The sequence below is a fragment of the Oratosquilla oratoria genome, chromosome 12, assembly GCF_046742065.1.
Source record: "Oratosquilla oratoria isolate Oo_2021 chromosome 12, ASM4674206v1, whole genome shotgun sequence".
NCBI classification, from domain to species: Eukaryota; Metazoa; Arthropoda; class Malacostraca; order Stomatopoda; family Squillidae; genus Oratosquilla; species Oratosquilla oratoria.
In genome coordinates this window covers 23,765,456-23,778,741 of record NC_134788.1, presented here as the reverse complement: position 1 = coordinate 23,778,741, position 13,286 = coordinate 23,765,456, and the positions used below count along the sequence as shown (strand labels likewise).

At 38.8% G+C, this 13,286-nt stretch overlaps 1 protein-coding gene across 1 annotated transcript in view; it reads left to right on the top strand.

Annotated features, from left to right (window-relative positions):
• Positions 1-4,033, top strand: part of LOC143031107 (uncharacterized) — a 202,836-nt gene extending 198,803 nt beyond the window's left edge. Inside the window, exon 5 of the mRNA XM_076194555.1 lies at positions 3,536-4,033. Within this exon, the coding sequence (XP_076050670.1) occupies positions 3,536-4,018 (483 nt within the window). The 3' untranslated portion in view covers positions 4,019-4,033. The remainder of the gene's footprint in view (positions 1-3,535) is intronic.
• Positions 4,034-13,286: the final 9,253 nt, after the last annotated feature.

The following is a 13,286-nucleotide window of genomic DNA, read 5'->3' as shown; positions in this document are numbered from 1 at the left end:
GTAATGTCATTCAGTTTCATTCAGTGATCTCTCCCTATCCTCCATCCATATCTAAAAATGCTAGTAATTACTTTATTTTAGGTAATGTCATATAGTTTTATTCAAAAGTGTGGTTCCTCATTGTGAGGGGACTTGATCCATTTAATTTACTGTCCACTATGCTTAGGGGCTCTTGTTTTTTGTCTTGGTTAGTACAATTGATTTTCATGTAGCTTTAAGGTACCCCACCAGTAGCAAATTGCTTAACTTTGCTGAACCTTCTGTGCAAGTTCATTATTGTACAACATAAGCCACTCTGTCACAGCAAAGTAAGGAGCAGTGCTTGTTATGCTTGTTGGGTCCCATCTCCTAATCTCCAATTTGCCATACATAACCTCAAATTCATGTAAGGATCCAATTTAATCTACATTTTTTATTTCCAATTATCATATTTAGATCTGAATTCATGTATTGTTCCAGTTTGGGCTGTATCTCCTGAGTCATTCCAAGTATTTATGCATTTATATGTGGATTGCATGTGGCACTCTGCTGTTTGGGTGTCTGCTACCATCCCTCTGACTGGAGAGAGAGAGAGAGAGAGAGAGAGAGAGAGAGAGAGAGAGAGAGAGAGAGAGGTAGGTAGGTAGGTAGGTAGGTAGGTAGGTAGGTAGGTTTGGGTGTCTGCTACCATCCCTCTGACTGGAGAGAGAGAAGAGGCTGGTCATCCATACATGGAAATGGAAAGGAAATTAGTAGGACTGTGATGTTTACATTGGTATTACATTGCTCAGTGTGCCAGGTAAGGGATGCTCACCCTTCTGTTTGCTGGTGTGGGTTCACCTGATCTGACAAAGTGCTAAAGTCCTGAGCAATCTGGGTTCTTACCTGGTAAGTCAATAATTGGTCCCTTTTGATTGCTTCTTTTCTTGTGAACAAGGGTTGCTTGCAGCCCATGCTGATTTCAAGAAAGTATTTAATTCATATTATAATGAAATGATCTGGAATCTTATGCAAATCAATCAGATTCTTACCAGGATTACTGACCTGATGTCTGGCTCATACTCTGGAACAGAGTGCCACGAAATGTGGAAGGAATGTTTATCGATTCTTTCCTGTTGAATCAGGAGTGAGGCATCCTTGCCCCAAAATTTTTCAACTTCTATATGGACTGGGTATTGGGTAGAGTTGCTGATCAATGTCCATCACAGAGCATCCATTGGCATCACTAAGGTCACTGACCTTGTCTTTGCTGATGGTGCTGTAGTCTTTGAGGACTTTTAGGTCCAGGTTAAAGTCCTGAAGTCACTGTACAGGGAAGTGAAAACACTGGGACTCCAGGTCTCTTAGACCGAGACTAAGCATTGAGGGGCTTACTAGATGATATGGATACATGTAGTGAGGCCTTTTTAGGTCTGGGAAAGCTTCACCTAACATGGGGTTTTGAACTTTTTCAACACATTTGTGAAAGGAAACTAAAATCCAAATTTCCAAGCTGTTTGTGCACTTTGTCCTGTAGCATGGCTATGAGACATGGACACTGAAATGCTAACTTTGAGAGGTATTTTGAGGTCTTTGGTATCAAGTACCTTCAGAGAATTATGGAATATTTTAGAATGACCTTGTATCAAAACAGTGACTGCCCTATGAGACTCAGTCAAGACCCATTACTAGCATAATTTGCGAATGTCAACTCCAACTATATAGGCATGTGGCATGGTTCCTTGCTGTTGGTCCCAGTCATAGGATCATCTTTACAATAGACAACCCTTGGTGGAGACAAAAAGGACACCATCAGAATTCACAGCTAGAGCAAATTGACTGATCTTGTTCAGAATGGGAAAAGAGACTGCATATGTTTGTATTAACTGGTGAATAACATCAACATGTGAGTGGAGCAGTGCAACCCCCCAATTGATGGTGATGAGGAGGTGGTTGGAATCCATTCTATCATGGAGTCCACTTCTGAAGTGTTTATGAAAAAGAAATTTATGAATATGTGAATGAAATTATACTAAAGCAATAGATGACTATGAAATTAGGATATAGGATAAATTGTTCTAGTGATAACATAAATTTTATTTAGAGTACAGTAATGTTTTGAGAGCAGTGTATAAAATATGTGGGGTGGTTGGAGGGTAGGTGTGTGCCTCCCTTATTATAAAGGGAAAGAAGCTTTTTGATAGGTAAAATATACCTGGACATTATTTTAATCTGTCTTCATGAATATGTGGGAAGCAGACTATGAGTTTTGATACAGTTTTACATTACCCAGTAGTTTCCTTGGCTACCCATCCAAAAAATGTGTACAGTGCACAGATCTGTTTACTGAATCAAGCATCTTTGATGCAATTTAAAGGTTAGATGTAATTGGACTTTGTTTTATTTGTATAGTTCATCTTTTTTAGCCACTCTAGTGCTCATTTTTTCATTGAAATTATTATTCCAGTACAATTTGTGGTCAAAGTAGTTCTTTTGACACAGTGGAGCTCTGTAATTCTGTTTGAAAAAAAACAAAAAAAAAACAATAAGCAAATTCTGATAGAAGTTACACATCTTGTATAGACAAGATGTGTAAAGAGAAACATCATTTGGAAATTTTGAACCTTTAGATAAGGTCTCCAAAATCAGAATCTCATTAATGCAGAACTTTGGTCACATGAAATAATTATGTGGAACACAAATATGAGTGACAGACGTATGTTAATTCTCCACCCATGTAATTTTGGGGATGCTGAAGAAGTAAGCACTTTCTGATATCTTGTCTTTTTCCACTTTTTCACTTTCTGGATAAGTTTTTCAAAAAGTTATGGAGACATTTAGCAGAGTTGCTCAAAATAGTTATTTTGTTCAGCAATTTCTGTGATTGTTAGATATTAAATTAAAGTTTTAGCTTTTATTCACATTTATATAAGCACCACCTAATATTTATACCTTGACCTAAGCAGTGAGAACCTGTATACAAAAAGACATAGCTAATCAAGACAGTGTGATTCAATCAATCAGTGGTTAAGGTGTAAATAGAATGAGGTGCTATCAAATATTGGCAGTACATTTTATTTCTACAGTTTCAAAAGACAACAAACTGTACCAGAAAACTATTGTGTTTCCTCTAGAGATGAAGCATCCAGCAACTCTGCCGATTGTGACTCGTGGGAATCTTATGTGTTACTGTCAGGAAAAATGTCGTGGAGATATTATAGGGGGCTTTGTACTGCTTCCAGGAGGAGTGTGACTTTATGTTTACTGGGCTGAGTGCTGTTCATGGTCGTTGAGTCATTTTCACAGTTGATTGTGTTTGTTTGGACATGTATCAAGCATGAAGTGGCTGAGCTTCTGCTGCCGTGAGTACCTGCCATCATGGCACAGTTGTGTAGAGGCTGACATTCAAGCTGTTCTTGCAGTGTAAGGTTTGGCCACCTCATGTTTACAAAAATTGTCCAAACAAGATTGAGTAGCTGTGACTCTGGCACATTGTATGATGGGTGATGTGGTTGCTGATGGTGCAGGGGCTCCTTAGTTGGAGGGCAGAGATATGACGAGTCTTGTGTTACCGCAGGGCGAGGATGCGATGACGACGTTCCTGGCGAAGGCCTTGCCCACACACCTGGCCCGGCGCTTGCACGGGCTCGACCTCTGGCAGCAGCAGCAGCAGCAGCAGCCTCAGGAGATGTTCGACATGGAAGACGAGAATTACCAACAGCAGCGGCACCACCATCCTTTCCAGCAACAAGAAGGAGGCAGCAGCAGTAGTGGAAGTGGTGGAGGTGGCAGTGGCACCACTGGCAGTGGCCGGCGACGGAGAATGTCACTTCCCCGTGGTGCGCCGATTCCACTGCACGTGCGCCACCAGATGCACGTGACACGTCGCTGCCCAGAATGCCACAAGCAGTTTGCACATATCCCGTCCTTGTACCGCCACTATCGCATCCATTCAGGCTATGCACTCGTCTGCCCGCACTGCTCCAAGGTCTTCACTCGCATCGACCACTATCGTGTCCACATGGCCAGGCTTAGGCCATGTACTGAACCTGCCCAGTAACCAGTATCACCTGCTAGCCCACAAATACCAGCCCAGGCTTGCCCAGCGAACTGATAGCCCATAGTGACATGTGCAAAATGAAATGACTGCCAACAAGACCCCCTGCCCTTTTCTAAGTGCAGTGTCATGATCTGAAACAGGCTCCCATACCCACAACATACTTGCATCATAGACATGCATCACGTGTATTCCGAAAAACACTCAGTGACCTCGACAAAACTATCTGTCTTTGACTTTAGCAGACCTGAAACCATACATGGTTACCAACTCACTCCTGCACTCTTCCAAAAGCTCCCATACCTGAAGAATTTGTTCTCTATAAGACCCTGTATCTCCTCTAAGTCCTTATATCCTCATTCCTACATCCTATATCCCCACAGTCTCTGCAAATTAGAAAAAAAAGCAACATTTATGAGTAAAACCTGGTGTCTGTAACAATATGCCACACATTAGGAAAAGACTTTTCAGCACCAACCAGATATTGCAACAGACACAGGGTCACCATATCTGCACTGAAGTGTACCCATTGCGAGTTTGAGCTTGTGCTCCTGCCACTGTCACTATGGGTATAATGAGGATGTTGCTGTTATACCTTAGTTATCATTCCAGTCAGGTAACTACATTAATGTGAGTGGTTCCTGTATTTGCCTGTCAAGTCTTCTCCTTCTTCCTGCCACCTTGTACCACATAACCTCAAGTTGTGTGCAACACACTGATGGAATTTTTTTTTTTTTTAATTATTATTATTATATTTTTTTAAAGGTATGTGTGTAATACCAAAATCAGAATCACCAGTTTGGGCCTCTAAATCCACTACAAGGACATGGCACTTATAAATGAGGGTCATTACATTTACAGCAAGACTATACTCTGTTTCAGTGGGTATGAGAAAAGTTAGACACACACAGCCATTCAGCTGAACCTGTTGCCATATAATAAGTAAAACATTACCAGATTATCAATATTTCATTGGCAGTGATTAGTCCCTGGGGACGTTATTATGCTGAAGTGGAGTCATACAAGTGGACAGAAGGCACAGTGAAAGTGATTACCATTCTTTTTTGAGTGGAAATTAAGTTTCTGATCATTAAAAAGAAAAAAAAAAATGCTGCATGAGTGTGTTCCATAGGGGTGTCACTAAAGGCCCTAAAACAGTGTCTACTTGTGTAGACAGTACCCCAAATGGAGTGATTTTTCTTTGATCCACTGAGACAAAAAATAGGTAATTTTTTTTTACACACACATGCATATACACACAGGGATTGTGAAGATATACAGTTTTTCATATAGATACATAAATACATGGAATAGATTAGGTGATATAGCCCAAGCTCAAACAATACATGAATTCAAATCTAAATAGGATAATTGGAAATTAAAGATATAGATTAAGTTGGTACTGTACATAAATTTGAGGTTAGGTATGATAAAAAATTAGAGAACAGGAGACAGGACCCAACAAACATTGCTCCTTTCCTATATACTACAATTAGATATAATACAGAAAAGGGATGGATGGGCTGATTGTACTTTCCTAGATCTACAGAAAACTTTTGATAAAGTGCCATATAGAAAACTATTATGAAAACTGAAAACCATAGAAGGGATACTGGAATGGATGGAGGATTTCTTGCATGGGAGAAAAATGAGAGTAGTGCGCAGAGATAAGGGTTCTTCTTGGGAAAAGGTGATTAGTGGAGTTCCACAGGGATCAGTACTGGCTCCAATAAGGTTTGCTATTTATGTGAATGACATGGACGAAGGTGTGGAGAGTTTACATGAGTTTCTTTGCTGATGATGCAAAGCTGTTGAGAAAAGTGAGCACTGAAATAGACAGAGTTGCTGCAGAGAGATCTGAAGAGGATTTGGGAATGGAGTCAGAAGTGGGAAGTGGACTTCAACATTAAGAAATGTAGTATAATGGAATTTGGAAAAAGTAAAAACAGGATAGCAAGACAATATAAAATCAGTGAAAAGGAAGTAAAGAAAATGAGATTTGAAAAAAGACCTGGGAGTAATCATCACAAAGGACATGTCCCCTGATAAACAAATAAACAAAATTGTCAGAGAAACCTACAACTTGCTGAGATCAATAAAAGTGACATTTACTTACTTGGATGAAGAAATAGTGAAGAAAATACTAATTACACAAAGGTGGAGGAGCATGCCTATAGGAGAAATTTTGGTCCATGACTAGATAAGACAATATAAGATTGGAACAAAGAAAGTGAAAGTGGGATCTGAAAAAGACCTGGGAGTAATCTCAAATGACTTGTCCTCTGATAAACAAAATTGTTAGAGAATACTATAACTTGCTGAGATCAATAAAGGTGGCTTTTACCTGTTTAGATGAAGAAATGGTTAGAAAATATTAGTCACACTAATAAGGCCTAGACTGGAGTATGCTGCAACACTGGTCACCCAGTATAAAAAAATATAAAGAAAATTGAAAGAATCTAGAGAGGAACCACATAAATGGCCCCAGCACTTTCCAACCTGTCATATGAGGAGAGACTGGCTAAATTGAAATTACTGACTTTGGAACAAAGAAGAGGAAGAGGTGACCTACTGACCATCTACAGAATCATGAAGGGCACAGGAGTTCTTGATAGAGAGGACTTACTAAATTGGGAGAAGAGAAACACAAGAGAACATGGAAAAAAACTTAAAAAGGATAGTTATAGAATAGACCTGGAAAAAAAAAAATCCACACAGAGTGGTAGACATCTGGAACAAAATTGGATGAAGCAATAGTGTGTGCAAACATCATACAAGAATTTGAGAACAAACTAGATATTGTGAGATACAAAGACAGGTCACTACAAGTATAGCTTCCCTTCCTGTATAATACAACTAGGTAAAATTAGAATATTGAGGAATTATAAAATTGGTGAAGAGGAAGTAAAAAAAGTGAGCTTGGAAAGGGACCTAAGAGTAATTATTAGCAAAGACATGTCACCAAACATATTAATAAAATAGTCAGTGAAACCTTCAACTCACTAAGGTCGATGAAAGTGGCTTTTGACTATTTGGATGAGGAAGTGGTAAAGAAAATATTAGTTGCACTGATAAGACCAAAATTGGAGTATGCTGTGACACTATGGACATCCACTACTAAAAAGAATACAAAGAAATTAGAGAGAATACAAAGAGCAACAACAAAGATGGCATCAACACTCTCCAAATTGACATATTGCTTGTTTGCGACGTCGTCACAACTCAAAAAACTGAATTTTTGAGTTATCTATACAGACATATTCATCTTCAAACACAGATTTTTTTTGTAACAGTGTCATATCTGTAGTTCAAAAATTGACTGCTAGGGAGTGCTAAATGTCCCAACGACATAACCTTACATGTTCCAACTTGTTCCAACAAATATTTTAGACTTAGTAAAGATTATGATTGTTTCAACTTCTATAAACTTTAGAGGCGTATTTGATGCTCCAAAAAATGTTCCACCTATGGTGTTTGAGGGCTTTTTATAATATTGAGAGCGTTTTGAAACTTTAAAATGCCTCTCCTGAAAAATTCGATATTTTGAGTTATGACGACGTTTTCGCAAACAAGCGATATGAGCAAAGATTATCCAAATTGGAACTACCAACTCTGGAACAAAGAAGAGAAAGAGGAGATCTACTGACTATTTATAGAATCATGAAAGGTATGGAAGTCCTAGATAGAGATGATTTATTAAAGTGGGACAAGAGAAAAACAAGAGGACATGAAAAGAAACTCAAAAAGGATAGTTATAGAAGAGATCTGAAAAAGAATAGCTTCCCACACAGGGTAGTGGATATCTGGAATAATTTGGATGAGGCAACAGTGTGTGCAAACACTATTCAAGAATTTAAGAACAAACTTGATACTGAAAGATACGAAGATGGGTCACTACAAGCATAGCTCTCTTCCTGTAAAATACAACTAGGTAAATAAATACACACAGTGTCATTCCATTTTATGGATCAAGAGGTAATGGAAAAACTCATCAAAACCCTGATACGTGTAAGACTGGAATATGTGTCAGTAATATGGTTCCCACACAGAATAAATATAAGCAAGATTGAGAGACTACAAAGGGCAGGAGCTAAAGCAGTCCCCAGCCTGGCAGATAAACCATATGAGGAAAGAGTAAAGGTACTGGGTCTGCCAACTTTGAAAGATCGAAGACAAAGAGGTGGCATGATTAGAATGTTCAGGTCACTAAAGGAGATAGATTGCATTGATAGAAAAGATCTCCTGATTAAAGATGGGAGGGCTTTAAGAGGTCATGGAACTAAATTAAGAAAGATCACATGTCAGTAGGATGTGAAGAAATACAGTTTTCCATATAGATGTATAAAATTGTGGATTAATTTAAGTGATATAGCCCAAGCTCAAACAATACACGAGTTCAAATCTAAATATGATAATTGGAAATCAAAGATATAATTTAAGTTTGAACTGTACATGAATTTGAGTCTAGGTATGTTAGAAAATTAGAGAACAGGAGACAGGACCCAATGAGCATTGATCCTTTCCTGTATACTACAATTAGGTAAATACACGCACACAAACACACTGCTTGGAAAATATTCCACTCTTTTAAGTGGGCTAGGTTTATGAAACTTGATATGGGACTATATACACTTGATTCAATACATCATTTGCCATCCAACACTGAAACTGTAAAGTTGTTCCACTTTAACAAAGAACAAAACACTGAAGCTCTGTAGTGACCAAAATACAAACCTTAAGGATTATCCTTCCACTATATAAAATTCTCTTAGCTCTTAGACTCTTAGGCCACTTGATATTTACAGAGGCCAAAAATATCTTTCATCAAGTGGCAAGGTTGCAATATATGTAGCAAGGGTGCTGTGTCCCCCACAAAGACAGCCATAGCCTCAGTAAATGTTCCCACTCTCTACTTCCCATCCCCTGCAATGTTTCTGTAAATTTGTGAGGTATGAAAGAAGAAAGATGTGAATAAGTGCTGATAAAGCAAGTATGTGAAGATGAGGAACAGGGCAAGGGAGGAACTGAAAGCAGTGTTGTGCTGAAAAACATTGGAGAAAGAAGTTTATATTTTGGTTTATATGTGGCACTGCACAGAGAAACAAAAGATGTGTAACACAGGGTGATAAAACAAAGTGGTCAGGGGCATTAAACATGTGGACTGGAAAGAAAATACCGAGAAAAGCAAGAATGGGATGAGAAGTTAGTACTGCTGATATAATTTTGTTGTACAGGAGAAAAGTGGTGACAAAAGAATTGGCTGAATGGAATAATGGGAAATTGCAAGAGATGGATTCCATGAGAAGAAAATGTGATCTGAGGAGAAATTGCATAGCAAATAAGAAAATTACATTAAGATGATCAAGTTGTATAGTAGCTTATTCCCTTTTGTAAAAGGGAATGACCAAATCAAAACATTCCTTGACTCCTTGTGAGTGACAGGAGGAAATATGGAAGAAAAGATGGTTATGGCATTGTTGAGATGGCATGATTTTAGGGAGAGGATGGTGAAAACTTTTATTTTTTGAACACTTAAACACAAGGGATCACTTGATCATATTCAAAAAGGTGTGACCAAAAATACACATATACTAATAGTTAACAGTGTGTAGGTTTACCTATTTACAGAATGAGCAAAATGTTTTGGTACTGAAAAGTATAGTAATCCCTTCCATAACTGAAGTGATTTGGCCATAGTGTGTTCCCATATTTGAGATGTCAAGGGTTAGGGGAATATTGTCAGAGAATTGAGGAGGGATGACCAATAAGGCAGAGAGTCATTTGACCTCTGCCCATTTAAGTACGGAATACCCTCTCATATCCAAAGTAATTAAGCCATAGGAGGGACTATTGTGTTTTGTAGGATGGCTTCTAAGGAGGTGGTTATCAGGAAGGAAGGAAAGGAAGGAGGAAAGAGGATTTAAAGGTGTATTGCCTGAACATTGAATGGAGCAAAATGGAGGAGGGGGTGTGAGGCACCAGCTCATGGGATATGTAATAGTTGCAGGTTTGGTGCTTGTGGGTATAAAGTAGGACAGATGGGTGAAGACGTTTAAATGAAGGGACCAGAAACTAAAAGTCCACTGAGAGCCAAGTGGCTCAGTGCTTAAATGTAATGGTACAGTGTACTGTGAAAAAAAGAATTACTCTATAGTTATATATTGTACAAATACATATGTGGTTGTATATGTGACAGTGTTCTGCACATTACAAAAATACTTTCATGGTTGTGTGTGGTGGTGGAGTTTAAGAGGCTGCCACAATTACTAGAATTTTTCAATACATTCATCATCAGTTATGTAAATAATCATTGTATGTACAGGCTCCATCATACTATGAGACAATAGAGAACTGTACAAATTCAAATGCAGAATGTTATGTATGACATGTTGCACAGGAAATTATAATGTTGCACTAAGGAATAGACCATTATTATCCTTTAACATGAGTAAAGGAACACTTGTGAGTATATAGGTATCTATCCTTATGTAAAAAAAAAAAAAAAAAAAAAAAAAAACACAAGAAAGAAAAAAAAAGAAAAAAAAAAAAAAAAAAAAAAAAAGCTCAGTATGAATGTGATTGAAATATTTGAATCCACTAAATGAGACCCAGTGTGGAATGTAGGAAAATGGCAATGACATTAGTTCAAAATATAAATAGAATTTGAAAATCTTTGGGTTTTTTCATAAAATTCAAGTCTGAAGACAAAAATTAACAGTTGAGGTGGAAGATGTGGAAGAAGAAGAAGAAACGCATCATGATCATACTATTTATAGTATAAATGTAATAATTTCATGAGTGGCATGTGGTATTAATTATGCTATTACAAATAACAGGGCGGTGGGCAGGGCGGTGGGCAGGGTTCAGGGATGACCCGTCATCCAGGAGGTGCTCAGATGAGAGGAAGGGTGGGAGGGGTGTGGAGTGTATTTAGGGATGAAATGGGTGGGAGTGTTTTTATGCCTTTCCTTTTGTGGCTACCTCCCTTGGAAGGGGGAAAAAGCCTTGGTATATGTATGTATGTACAAATAACAGAATTTGTTATAGTGGAAGAGCCCAGACATGCATACCCTACTAACGTGCCTTGTACTGGGCAGCATACCATCAGTTAGTATTGTGTGCAGGTTTACCCTTCCACTAAATAATATTCTGTTATTTGTGACAGCAGTAATGCTGCTATACCCAATAAACCATATATTATTATTATTAGTTATTATTAATTATTATTATTATTATTGCCGATTTAATGAAGCAGCCTTGCTGTGGATGTGCTGTGTCTTGCGACACTGCTTCTGACCCAGGGCAGTGGACAAGGTGCAGGGATGACCCGTCATTCAGGAGGTGCTAAGATAAGAGGGAGGGTGTGGAGTGTATTCAGGGATGGAATGGGTGGGAATGATTTTATGCCTTTTTCTTTTTGGCTACCCCCCTTGTAAGGGGGAAAAAGCCTTGGTATATGTATGTATGTATTATTATTATTATTATTATTATTATTATTATTATTATTATTATTATTACATACATATACCAAAGGCTTTTTCCCCCTTACAAGGGAGGTAGCCAAAAAACAAAGGCATGAAAACCATCCCCACCCATTCCATCCCTAATACACTCCACTCCCCTCCACCCTCTACCCTCCCTCTTATCTTGGCACCTCCAGAATGACAGGTCATCCCTGCATCTTGTCCACTGCCTTGAGTCAGAAATAGTGTCGCAAGACACATCACATCCACAGCAAGGCCTCTTCATTAAATCGGTGACCCCCCCCCTCTCCGTCCCCTCATGCAGAAAAGAAGACGGGGAGAAATCCCATCAGGCTGTGTCAAATTTTTCTCACACATACTACCTCACCCCCCATTCATATTATTATTATTATTATTATTATTAATTATTATTATTATTATTATTATTATTATTATTATTATTATTATTATTATTTTTATTTTTATTTTTATTTTTATTTTATTTTTTATTTTTATTGGAATGGATGCTAAGAGGAGATTGTATGAAGGAGTGATTGTGCCAACAGCACTGTATGGGGGAGAAACATGGAACATAAGAGAGGAAGAGAGAAGGAGTTTGAATGTGTTTGAGATGAGGTGTCTGAGAAGTATGATAGGGGTTACTAGGTTGGATAGAGTGAGAAATGAGGAGGTGAGGAGGAGAACAGGGGTGGTAAGGGAGTTGGGAGATGGGGTGGATGAAAGAGTATTAGGATGGTTTGGACACATGGAAAGAATGAGTGAAGAAAGACTAGTAAAAGAAGTATGGAAGGCAGATGTGGAGGGAGTGAACATAAGGGGGTGACCTAGGATGAGATGGTTGAATGGGGTGAAAGGGGCTTTGGGGAAGAGGGGAATGTCTGTTGAGGAAGGACGAGAGAGGACAGAAGACGGGTGAATGGAGAATGGTTGTATATGGATGATGATGTGATGCATGAAGTGGAATGGGTGGGGGGATGGGGGTTGAGGTAGTATGTGTGAGAAAAATTTGACGCAGCCCGAAGGGATTTGTCCCCATCTTCCTTTCTGCATGAGGGGATGGAGACGGGGGGTCGCCGATTTAATGAAGCAGCCTTGCTATGGATGTGCTTCTGACCCAGAGCAGTGGACAAGATGCAGGGATGACCCGTCATCCAGGCGCAGATCCAGGAATGTTATTTGGGGGGGGGGGGCAAACCGATAAGTAATAACCAATACTTGAAATCATAAATTCGCACTAAAAAGTGTTTATCCAAGAAGAATCAAACTCGAGATGAGTGCACCATACTTGGGGCGTTAGGGGGGGCCCAGGCCCCCTGGGCTCCCCCCCCCCTTGTATCCTCACCTGCCGTCATCCAGGAGGTGCCAAGATAAGAGGGAGGGAAGAGGGTGGAGGGGAGTGGGTGTATTAGGGATGGAATGGGTGGGAATGGTTTTTATGCCTTTTTCTTTTTGGCTACCTCCCTTGTAAGGGGGAAAAAGCCTTTGGTATGTATATGTATGCAAGTATGTATTATTATTATTATTATTATTATTATTATTATTATTATTATTATTGTTATTATTAAATTGGTACATTTTCCCCATAAATAGTAGTATGATCATAACCAGTGAGGTATCAAAGGGCTTGGTATTGACACCAGCAATATTTGTGTATATCAGTAACATGTATGGAATAGGTAGCCACACAAATTTATGATACCAAGATTATGAAAGGAGTGAAATATGAAGAGGATTGCAAATTGCTACAAGATGTCCTAGATAATATTTATGAATGGAGTCAGAAGTGG